This window comes from Triplophysa dalaica, chromosome 4 (assembly GCF_015846415.1).
Source record: "Triplophysa dalaica isolate WHDGS20190420 chromosome 4, ASM1584641v1, whole genome shotgun sequence".
NCBI lineage: Eukaryota > Metazoa > Chordata > Actinopteri > Cypriniformes > Nemacheilidae > Triplophysa > Triplophysa dalaica.
In genome coordinates, this window is record NC_079545.1 from 25,073,725 (window position 1) to 25,086,687 (window position 12,963).

Sequence of the window (12,963 nt, forward strand, 5' to 3'; positions counted from 1 at the left end):
AATGTGTCATTTTATTGTCAGTGCAAAACTAAAGTGTGATAGACAAACTAATGATCTGGATGATACCTGAATATTCAGAGGTCATTAAACCAAGATATGAATATGTATTATGAACACCACTTTCATATGGTTTTATCAATACAGATTCAATTTGCAATGATAATGTGTTGCAAATGTTCACTAATGGCATGCAAGTCACGCTTAATTTTATTGCATGCATAATGGCACCACTTTGATGCCTTAATGCTGAATTATTGGGGGTTTTACTTTAGAACCATATCTCTCAATTGTCTGTTATAGATAGACACAATTCATCACAACGATTCATTCATTTAGAGGAAGTATTTTCCGTATTTTCACATTTTCGTCACAAATACCACCGAAATCAGAAAAAGAGAATGTGAATATATATACGTAATACCCTTCAAAAGTTCATGGTCATTTGACTGAAATGTTTCTCATGATCTTTAAAATATGGTGTATAATAAGAAGTTTGAAATGATTTTTGTAGACAAATGTAATTGTGCTTACACATTATTCTCTTTCATGAACACACTAAAGTTGTATCCAAAAGTGTTTTTGAATCTGAAGAGACATTGAAGGTAAGCGATAAAGATAAAGTCCAGCATCAATGGGAAATTCTTCAATACACATCAAGCATCTCAAGGTGAAATGGTGAGTGGAAAGAAAACCATTGCGTAAAGGGGAGTGTCTTCACGCACCCGAACGTTTCAACGAGCTCCGACTTCATTTGCACTACAGACGCGTCATTCGCGTCTTTTCATTGACTGTCTAATTTACTCGCACAAAAACGCTTAATTCACACATGAAACATATCACAACATAGTTTTTTTAAAAACCTGTTATAAGATACGAGGTAAAAAAGTTATTTTGTACAGTTTTCTATGTATAATGTTAAGACAGTAATTTTACGAAATTTACGAAAAAGCTAAAATAAAGAGAAAGGGTAAGTGCTTTTAAACCATAGTGTGTACTGTATTTTTACATATATATAATTTTTTTACATATATATAAAAATACATATATATGTATTTATATTTATTTGTATATGTATATAAATACATATATATGACTAAATTAGATAACACATGAGAATTACAACATTGCAAATTATAAGTACATCAGAATGTAGGGATGTAAAAATAATCATTGAGTTAATCGCAATCATCCATTTTGTTTTTCAAAATTTCCACAAAAAAAAAAAATTGATGTGAAACTATTGTGCTGCAATCCATTTAGCAAAGATCCACAGTGATGCAGCTTGTTATTCTACGTTTCAAAAGTCAGTGAGTAATCTATTAAATAACTTTTATCTTGATTATGGCAAACAAAATAGTTATAATGATTTTTGTCATAATCGGGCAGCCTTATTACAATGAACAATAATCCAAACAGTACAATAAAAATACAACAAATATATGTAAGACACAATACAAAATCATAAAAGGCAATAGCAGAGCCATTGGATGGATCAGGATTGTATGCAACCCACCCAGTTGGCGAGTCAAACTTTATCTTCCTTGCGGTTGTGTTTGAAATGCCTTTAAGCGTGTTGAAATTTGCCGTCAGCCATAGCCAGTGGCAAGGATCCACCCAGGGGACAAAACAAGAGGAGGCGGCAAGCATCACATATAATCGTCCCTGACACATCATCACCTTCATTGTGCCTCTAAGTCCAACTGTAGCTGAGGCGAAAAGGTTTGCGGTACCAGTGCTGAGTCTAGGCAGTAGTCCTGTACACAGGCCCAGGAACACCATCTGTCACTCTGGTGTCAAGTGGCTCATTCTTCAGTGATTAGCATTGCTGCTTCAGGTAGGCCATGACTAAGGCAACCATATGGTCTGTGGCAGCGTGTGACCACAAGTGACCCAGATGAGATCTCCATCCCTCTGGAGTCTTCATGATGAGACAGACAGAAAGCCTCGCAGCCGAGATGCAGAGTCAATTCTGATATAGTAAATTCAGACGAGACGAGATAGAAAGGAAGGGCGCTGATTAGTCCTTCTAAAGAAATCTTTTGCAAATGTGCAGATAAAGTCCTTGACATCAGGAAGAGTATTACTGACACTGTTTTCAAAATTGAGAGGTTTTCAATATAGACAATGCATCAATAGCACTTCTGCTAATGATGCTAATTAGTTATTCTCTGAAATAGCCAAAACACAGGATGAAGTCTGAATGGTTACTGATGCGGTTTTGCCTGCTCGTAATTACATTTGAAAACATTCTCGCCTTGACTTACATATGAAAGAGTTAAAGCCAAGCTCTAAATAGTGAGCAGTGAGTAAAACAGTTTTTATTTTATTCTGACTCAGACATAAATATGGCTGACAGCCAGTGCATTACCGGCAAAACCCTGGGTAAAAGAGACCATATAAGCGTCTTTGAGACAGTGTGACTATTACAGCTACTGTATCAACAAAGTGCACAATGTTATAGCTTCACCACATCTGTAGCATACATAAGATAAAACTGTTATTTGAGACGATGGTAAAAAGTCTAATGTATTTGATAAATTCCAGGGACAAACAGGGACAGGGATATAGCTGTTTATGTGTCAATGAGTTCATGAAGACTATGAATTTATTAAAGTGAACTGATAAGCAAAATATCCTGCACAAGTTAATACATTCATAATTCACCTCATTAAGGAGATTAAAGTGATAAATGAAAGTTCTGTCTTCATTTACTCATCCTCTTGTTATTTCAAGCATGTATGACTTTCTTTCCTCCACAGAACACAATAGAAGATATTTTGAAGAATGTTGTTAACCGCCCCCCGTTCAATTGCATTTGTTTTGTGTCCATACAATAGGAGTGAAGGGGGGTCGGTGCAGTTCGGTTATAGACTTTCTTCAAAATATCTTTTGTGTTCTACGGGAGAAAGAAAGTCATAAAGTTTTTAAATGACCAGAGGTTGAGTTAATGGATGTCAGAATTATAATTTGTTGGTGAACTGTCACTTCAACTAAAAATGCAAAGCTCTATTTTATGTGTGAAATATAATAGATAAATACACAAATATAAATGAAAACTGTCACACCACATTATGTCAAGAATTTTTTTTAAGATGACTTGAACATTGATATTGATAATAATTCAATAGATAAAAAGTGCATGAATATGTAATAAAAAAATGATTGTATAATAAAAGGGCTCCTAAAAATTAAGATTTTTTTATGATTATAAGCTTTTTGCATCCAATATAATATAATTTCCAGATTATTTTAATTTTCAAAGCACAAAACACAACACACAATATGGTTTCTGCTTAGCCAGCTAAGGTATAATCCTGCAGCTATTTCGTATTGTTCAACAAAATCTCACAGGAATCCGTAACTGTTTTACAAGGGGGCTAATTCGTAAGGTCATATGTTTTTTACGTACAATTCTCATTCGTGGCAGTGAAGGTTAGGTTTAGGGGTGGGGTTAGGGGATGTGCTTCACTATTATTTTTTTCTAATAATCATACATTTTTGTATGATTCACATTGTACAAATTTATAACTGACCTATTTGATTTTTCCCTAGCCCAACCCCTAAATCTAACCCTCCCTCTTTCTGCGTTTTTACATTGTCAAATAAGCATAATACAGAATGTTAATCAGTTTCCCCTCTGACTCGTCCCCAAAGATGGATCTCAGCTTTGTTTATCATGGTGGACACACAGGCACTTGGTGTGAAGAAATCGTAGGTATAAAAGAAAACATTAGCTCTATAAATGACAAATACATACAGTAGGCACACACACTTACATGAACACAAAAAGAATAGCTGAAACGCTGCTCGTCCCATTCAGCTCTAAGAACTCCTGCTGGGATGTAGCTTTCCTGTAGCTCAGTGGTAAGAGCATCGCGTTAACAACGTGGGTTCGATCTCAGGGTAATGCAAATACCTATGTAAAATGCATAGGATAAAGCAATGTAAGTCGCTTTGGATAAAAGCGTCTGCCAAATGCCTAAATGTAAATGTAAATGTAAATGGATGTAAGAACAGACTACTGTTTTGAGGGAGCTTTTCGCATCGAACCTAACAGCTTAAATTTACAAGCGCACCGAGACCTGTCCTCTTCTGAAAAAGGCTGAGAGAGCGTTCTTCATTGTAGCTTTCGACAATCTAACACTGCACCAAACATCTGACTTGCATTGTTATCCTATAGTAATGAAACAAATGTACAATACAAAGGCAGTGTAAGTCACTTTGGATAAAGCGTCTGCCAAATGCATATATGTAATGTAAATGTAAATGATAGACATATATGGACAGGTACATTTTCCTAGGTTTTCAATCTGGGTTGAAGGATTGTAATTTGAAACATTTTTTCTTTATTTTTCTTCATTTTGTTTTCCTTTAACTAAAGATCTAATGCATGCTTTTGAAATGAATTGCATCATATAAAGGGTCCTTTGTCAACAGCATGCATCATTTGGGTTATGTTCTAACCTCCATTACCTCTCAAAGGCATTTCCAAATTTAGCCAAGCTTCAGCTGGTGAAGGTGATCAATGAAACTGGAGGTTAATGAGAGACAAGGATAAGGGTCACACTTTCAAGCAGAATAGAAACTAAATACGAGAAAACCTGCAGTTGGTATTTATTCTCAAGCCAGTGTGAGGAGCATATGTTTATAATACTGATATCAAAATATCTATCTAAATTTGATTCTCACCCTCATGTCCATTACCTTTTTCCTTCTGTAAAATAGAAAGGAAAATGTTGTAACATTTTAATATAATAAAAGCGAACAGTGCTCTTTTCTGTACCACTGACAAAAGAAAGGTATAAAATTATGGTGAGAAAATAATGACAACATTTATGGGGATCTAATCCTCAACTCAGTACTGTCCCAAAATAAACAAACACACGCGCACACACACACAGTTATACCAATATATGCCATAGCTCCTCCCTAAGATGGTATTCAGTGGTGATCATACAGTAAGGATGGCATATAGCCTCATTAAGATGTAACATGACTACTTTAAATCTAAAAGCGAATAAGAGGGGTGGATCTTTGTAAGACTCCAACAAGCGTTGTTAAAGACAGAGTACAATGCAATATAGTGACATATTAGATATTTTAATGCCCTTTACCGCAATTCTCTTTCTACTAGATTTTAACCAATAAACCAGAATTTGGTTATGGTTTTCTGGATTAAGGTTTGCATAAATGTATACATTTGAGACAATGGTTTGGGTACACCATTGCCTACACTTTACTAACATGTGCCCAACATTGGTTGTAATTGCACATATTTTTACATTCACTGTATATTCACATGGGTCATAACATAAGTGACAATCATACATATATTATGTGATACCTTGTTTGGAAAGAGAGTAAAAGATTTTATCTCCTAAACACTTGTGTGGTGTTGTGTTCTGTGGGAGCTCGCACACAAAGCAAATACAACCAATTAACTCTATTAACATTATCAGAAGGCATATGGTTTAAAGTGCATTTCTGATACGCCTCAATCTTATTCCATCCAGGAAAGAAAACTTGTAGTTAGGTTGTTTCTCTGCTAGTCTGCACTGCATATAATAAAAAAGTGGCCATGCAAGAAATGATCCCAATATGATTGGAGGTATTATAAATAAAATAAGCTGTGTGTTGACGTAGAAATATCTGAGATACACAAAACTTAAAGGTTATGGGCTCAACAAGCTGTTATATCAAAAACAACAAATACGATCATTTAAAATGTGTAGGTCTAGAATGTATATTCAAATTGTCAAATGGTAAAAACAAATCACTGAAAGCTTTATTTATCAACTGCGGAAATATGCAAGCTTTCCTTGCGTCTTTGTTCGGTGGATGTGATTTTGGGTCATGCTGCTAACACAAGAGGGCGTGTTTGTGTCTTTTATAGAGTCACTCTTTTCTAACTGCAACCCTGCTGTCACATCTCCTGTGCTGCATTCATCGTTGTCAGTAGGGAGACTTACCGTGTCAATAAAATGTGTTCTACATTTTTGTTAATTCAAAAAAATGGTACGATGTGTAAATTACACAAAGAGTTTTAACATGCGTTTCTAATCTTAATTAGCTGGCTAACAAAGTGACAGACTTTAACTTACTAAATAAAACACAGCATAGTGTATATATTTTTCTCTCTGTTTCCCAGTTAAAGGCCTACTTTCGATGTAAACGATGGAAATGTTGAGCCTGTTTGTTCAACCAATCCATCCCTTACATTAAGATTATATTACCACGTGCCTCGCGCAGTTTAAAACGGTCATTATCTGCAATTATGCGCTGTAATTGCGTTTGAGTTTGAATAGCGACAACTCTGAAATGTGCCATCGATTTCAATCGTGTTATGCACCCCTGTGAGTAACTGCCTAAATACGTATTTGCACATTTCCCTGAGAAAATCTGCTCGACGGAAAGATTTAATTCAGATCAAACTAGCTGCTCTCTGACTTGATAAAAATAAAGTATTTTTCATAACAACCTGCACCCCTTGCTTTAATTTTTATTAGGCTACTTAATATTTAAGTTGCTTTATAGCTATAGTGAGGCAGAATAAAATGGTATTTATAATAATATAATTGTACATTTTAAAATTGAAATTCTGAAATATCATGTCTGAACACACACTCACTTACACAGTCTTCTTGTTCTCGTCAATCAAATAACATTTTACTATATCAATGGAAAATTTTATTACATATCGAACTCTATATATATCCGACATTTACCCTTTTATTTTTACAATAGCTCAAATATTTAAAAAAAATGTGTGAATGAATTAAGTAGAGTAAAAGCAACACAACTCATCGGCGTAGGCTCCGAACAGCTGGTCGTCTTTCCACATCCAATCAGCTCCTCAAATAGGTGACGTATGAGTGTCCTACGTCAGACCAATAGAGAGAGAGAAGAGCTGAAGCCGACGGAGTTTGAGAGAGGGAGAGAGATAAGGACAAGAGTGGCCCATCAATACAGTGACCAAGCACGAGAGCGCAACACACACCCCTAACTCTAATCGCAAGCATCTCGATTCCGGGAAGTCCTGCAACACCTCGAACCCTCGGCCACTTTCCCACCTTCACTGATCAAAACACGGACACTAAGGGCCTTCTCTCCGTTTTTAAAGTGGACCTAACACCGCCTTACTTTCTTGACATGGGAGACATGGGGGATCCACCAAAAAGTAAGTTAAGCTGCAAAGTCTATTTGTGTGTCTTACTGCTAAAATTAGTTAGCTTGGTTGAACAATGTCTGTGTGCGAACACTGTTTGAATTTAATATTTAGTTTCGGGATTTTTCAAGTTAAAAAGTTTTAACCGGTCAAGGGGGCTAAGACCACTCCTCCACACGATAAATCAAAGAGCCTATAAAACGATTTCATAATCGACATACAATAACATAGTCATGTTTCCTTTATAATTTGATTCTTGAACTATTATTATTACCATTATTATTATTATTATTAGTTATAATCAAGAAAGTATCCAACAAATTTCGCCGAACATCTCAAACTTTAGCAACATCCCTTTTTCCTTTTTAAGGTTACAGTGTCTTAAATGTTATACATGTTGCTGCAGTATGAGGCTGACAGATTAACAGGTATTACATGGTAGGCTATAGACTAGTGTTAAATTTCTATTTAACAGTTAAAAAGTGTTAACCTAAATTCTGTGCTTTCTCTTTCGCTCTCAGAAAAGCGTCTAATCTCGCTGTGTGTCGGCTGTGGGAATCAAATTCATGACCAGTATATTTTGCGGGTGTCCCCGGACCTGGAGTGGCACGCGGCGTGTTTGAAATGTGCAGAATGTAATCAGTATCTAGACGAGTCCTGTACGTGTTTTGTCCGAGATGGAAAAACTTACTGTAAACGGGACTACATAAGGTAATGCAGATCAAATTAGGTCATGTTTTAGTTTTCGAGTGTATTGATCTGAATGACAGTAACCTCTCATTATTCACTCGTGCTATGGTGTCATTCTTTTTTTTACTAGACAGCACCTATATGCTAATCTCCATTCTTAAATGAGTCAGCAGTACAATTACACCATACTTTTTGGGGAGCTTTATTCATGTATAGGCCATTGTAACATGTACAACACGAATTTTAATTGCACTATTCAAATAGTGTATTGACAACCCCGAATATAACATTGTTTTATGCAACCGTTTTATGTGAGAAATAAACATCCACAAATTATGATGATAATGGAGATACTTATAATAATTAGCTTATTATTATTATGATTGCATTATTGTTAATGTCATTATAATTATTATGTTGTTGTATAATATTAACTTACTGTAGGCCTAATAATAATAACAAAGTAAACAAAGTTCTAAACAAAAATTTAATTTACTGTATTGTGGGTTGTCTATTATAAATCCGTTTTAAATTTGGGGATTTGTTTTTTTCTCGAACATTTTATTTCTATTGCCAATACTATAATCATTACAGAATATATAATTAAATCGAGTGTCCGTTTTAATTTTTGTTTGCTATTGTATTTATTATATCATAAAATGTGACACATTATAATACTATCTTTTTGTTCATTTACAGGTTATACGGCATTAAATGTGCTAAGTGCAACATCGGTTTCAGCAAGAATGACTTTGTGATGAGAGCACGCTCGAAGGTGTATCATATTGAGTGTTTTAGATGTGTGGCGTGTAGTCGGCAGCTCATCCCAGGAGATGAATTCGCTCTGCGGGAAGATGGACTCTTCTGCAGGGCCGACCACGACGTAGTGGAGCGGGCAACAATGGGTGCTGGTGACCCATTAAGCCCATTACATCCGGCGAGACCTTTACAAATGGCAGGTATGCGAAGCATTCTCCTACAAGTTACAAAGCGCTGTTTGCTGAAGACTTGAACATTATCTGTCTTTGGAAATTTGTGTAGGAATGACTTTAAATTAGTCAGTGCCACAACTGTCATCAACACACTGTTATAGCCCACTGTTGTTCTGATATTTAGACTTGGATGATTTACACCCTTAAATAATAATGCAAGTTTAGTTCGACAATATTACTCTTTTTCTTTCCCTGGTTTGACTGTTATTAAATTCAGCTATTCATGCATGGAATGGACAGTCTCTCCCGTTTAAGGCAACCGCGCTATGTCAGCCTGTTGATTGAAATAAGCAGGATATTCATTTCTATGTAATTGTAATAAAAAAGAAATCTTGTAATATTGTTAGACAAATATGTGATCTGTAGTGTTTATATGTGATTGAGGTTTGAGGATTTGCCTGATTTCTTAGGCATAAGTAAAAGCATTAAACGGATATTTAATGTCAGCGTTATATTCATTCGCATGCTTTGCGTTCTCCACATTTTAAAAAACCTTGAAAAGTTTTGAGTGATCAACTTAAAAGCACGTGTAATGTATCAAATGAATTCAACTTCGTCGTTTAATTCTGTATTTTGTGGAATGCAGGTTTTTTCATGACAATATGGGATATGTGACCAGCACAAAATGTGTTGTTAATTAATGTAGACTTATTAATAACAAGCTGTTTAAAAATGATTGCATGACAGTACACCGAACGAACCTGATTATTTAAAATTTAGAGGTATGCACAGATTGGTTTAATTAAGCGGCGTAAACCTATCTGCGTGACGCACCGGGTCACCCTCACCCTCCAAATTTACTGCATCAAGCTGGAACATAATGACTAGAAAGTATTGCTCCAGTGGCTGCATGTTAAGTTTATTAAATTATTAATTACGTACGGGGATGAACAGATTTTTACAAATTGTATAAAGGATACATTTTTAGCCTTTTTTTCTAAACCTCGGGCAAATAAGAAGCATAGTAAATACTTATAAAGAGATATATAAAACCTTTGCGTTAAAAAAATATTTCAGTCCAAACACAAACATTACGTTTTACAATTGTATTTATTTTCATGTAAATTATGAATATTATAATATTTTTGATTATGATAAGGCTATTATTATTATCATCGTCGTCATCATTCCATATAAGATATATCAACTGTATCTGGGCCTTAGCGTATACAGTAGCCCTGAGATATCCATATAACATTAATCGATTATCATAGCCTAGTTTTAAAACGTTCAGTTATTACAGACGCTTGTTGTATTTAACAATATTTGTTTTCTATTTCGTTTATCTCGCAGCAGAGCCCATTTCGGCACGTCAGCCTGCGCTCCGACCGCATGTGCACAAGCAACCCGAGAAAACAACCCGCGTCCGGACAGTCCTTAACGAAAAACAGCTCCATACATTGAGGACTTGTTACAATGCCAACCCTCGACCCGATGCTCTTATGAAAGAGCAGCTCGTTGAAATGACGGGTCTCAGCCCGAGAGTCATCAGGGTTTGGTTTCAAAACAAGCGCTGCAAGGACAAAAAGCGGAGTATACTAATGAAACAACTTCAGCAGCAGCAACCCAACGACAAAACGGTAAGGCTGGCGTTTGTTTGGTCAATGAAACAAAAACAATTTGTTAAAAATGAAGTCAACTTCTTTTTAACAAACCAATCTTAGACTTTACGCGCTCACGCATAGACTTACACAACTCTGTACAATAATATTTAGTGTACATTTGGCATTTTCGTTTGAATAAAATAAAATAATATATTATTATGGAATTAATATCCGTTTATTGACAACCAATAAATTCGTGGCCATCTACAGAACATCCAGGGGATGACAGGAACTCCAATGGTGGCAACCAGTCCAGAGAGACATGACGGTGGTTTGCAGGCAAACCAAGTGGAGGTGCAGAGTTACCAACCGCCTTGGAAAGTCCTGAGTGACTTCGCACTGCAGAGTGACATCGACCAGCCTGCTTTCCAGCAACTGGTGAGTGCGCAAAACTGTGCGTAACGATAGGTTACAACCACCACAATGCCACCAGCATCAACACAACAACTAATATAATCATTATTAATAATAATAACAATGTTACTACGACTAATAATAATTGCAACAATAATAATGACAACACATTTTTTTGTGTTTTAGGTGAATTTTTCTGAAGGAGGTCCTGGCTCAAACTCCACAGGAAGCGAGGTCGCCTCGATGTCCTCGCAACTGCCAGATACACCGAACAGTATGGTAGCGAGTCCAATAGAGGCCTAGGCGAACGGATTATCTCCTGCACCAGAAGTTTAGGAAAGAATGCGTCGGGAAACCAATCTCAGAGAGGGGGTCGATCGTGAAGTTTCTTCCATCCCTGTTTCATGTAGGGCCACGCCTGAATAAAACCCATCCTACAACTGCACGAGGCCTCTATATCGAAACAACCTTTGGTTGTATTTATACACTGTGATGACAATCGTGGGATTTAAACACACTCAGCTGTACCGAGCAAGTCCAACGAGTGTCGCGAAAAGACCCTTCAGAAGTACATTGTCGTTGATGAGAAGTTGCAAACTTCAGCGAAAGTGGACACAGACGGTGCACGCATCCACATGACCATTGCAGTGCTCCGCGGCCGAGTGGACCTACACTTTTGCCAAAAACCCATTCGTATCTTTTCCCACTTTTTATGACAAATCAAAGGACCTCTACGGATTTAAGACGCAAATGAACGTAGTCTAATATACATTCATATACCTACTTTTGTGCGCAACGTGAGTAGCCTATAAAGAACCCATGACTGTTTATTCTGTTTCTATTAAATAGATAAAATGGACTATAGTTCACAAATAAGACGTTTTAAAGAGGTTATGGGCACCTGGGTCAACTGCGATTAGAGAGTTTTGTTATATGGTCTCTTTTCAAGTCCAAGTACTAAAGCATTGCAACAAGGTATACCTCTCTTTTGCCACAAGCTGTGTGGGAATTTCATGTGTTCGTGTCCGTCCAAGAACGTTTTCTTTCCCAAAGATGTGTATAGGTTTAAGTTAATATGACTGATTAGCTCTGGAGGCTTCTTTTTGTTCCTGTACCACAAAATATTTTATTATTTATTGTCGAGACATGCCACTTTTGTGAACTTTTACTTGCTGAAGTAAAAAAGAGGAAAATAATATTGTCGACTCCGAAAAATCTCACAACATGTGTGTCCTGTCGTTTTGCCGAAGAATGATGTCGACGAACAACGTCATATGTAGAGTTATCTTTAGGAAATTTTGATCAATAAAATCTGACGTGTACTGTAACTAAACGGCGGGACACGAGAAGGTTTTAAAAAATGAATCCTTGATAACCTACACTTTTTTTCACATCACACTTTTATGTAGCTATTATCGTATCACCATTAAGGGTAAGATAAGAAAAATACAATCACAATTTGATCAAATAACGTGGAAATAACACCACTGCAAGCACAATACCATAACTTTTCATACAACAAAATATCGATTTAAACTTTACTCTTAGTTTGTTGTGTATTTCAGTACTGAGTGTAACAATCGATAATCATAGAATTAGAGAATAACCATGTTATTAATATACAGAATAAACGAAGCACTCTAAAGTGCAAGCAGTTGTACTATAACATTACACTAAACAAAAATTCCCAACTTTCAGGGAATCATATCAGGGTTGTCATAAACACCAATGGTGCAATGACCTTGCCAATGCCAGGCAATTTTACAATTTCACTGTGCCTGCATGCTTCTTTTAAGAACACAATTGCAGCCAATTGAGATTATTTACACATTACTGTTTTGCATTGCTGTGCATTTTGCAAAGTTAAAAGAAGGTAACGGTAAAACAAGTGGGTTTGCTACAGTACCGTACTTTTCTTCAAATGTGAAGTTTTAAATTAAAAAAGGCAAAGACTACAGAAACATCACATTAGGAAGTATGCAAAATTTGTCACCATACCAAAAGACAATATACCTAGGATGTAATAGTTTACTAATGTCAAAATAAATACTGTACATACAAATACCTGTTCTGTTGAACAATTAAAGAAAACATTTTACAATAGAAGCTGATAGTGGCATGATTCAAATTCATGTACATTACAGTAAAATTAGATAAC

General features: G+C 36.0%; 1 protein-coding gene across 2 annotated transcripts; it reads left to right on the top strand.

Annotated features, from left to right (window-relative positions):
• The first annotated feature begins 6,961 nt into the window (after positions 1-6,961).
• isl1a (ISL LIM homeobox 1a) lies at positions 6,962-11,995 on the top strand. 2 transcript variants are annotated; one of them, XM_056746604.1, is made up of 6 exons: positions 6,962-7,177; positions 7,687-7,876; positions 8,555-8,814; positions 10,141-10,427; positions 10,662-10,829; positions 10,992-11,995. In XM_056746604.1, the coding sequence occupies exons 1-6, from the start codon at positions 7,150-7,152 to the stop codon at positions 11,106-11,108; spliced, it is 1,050 nt and encodes a 349-aa protein (XP_056602582.1). In that variant the 5' UTR covers positions 6,962-7,149; the 3' UTR covers positions 11,109-11,995. The 2 variants fall into 2 exon arrangements, with proteins under 2 accessions (XP_056602582.1, XP_056602583.1); XM_056746605.1 differs by having other exon boundaries at positions 10,144-10,427.
• Positions 11,996-12,963: the final 968 nt, after the last annotated feature.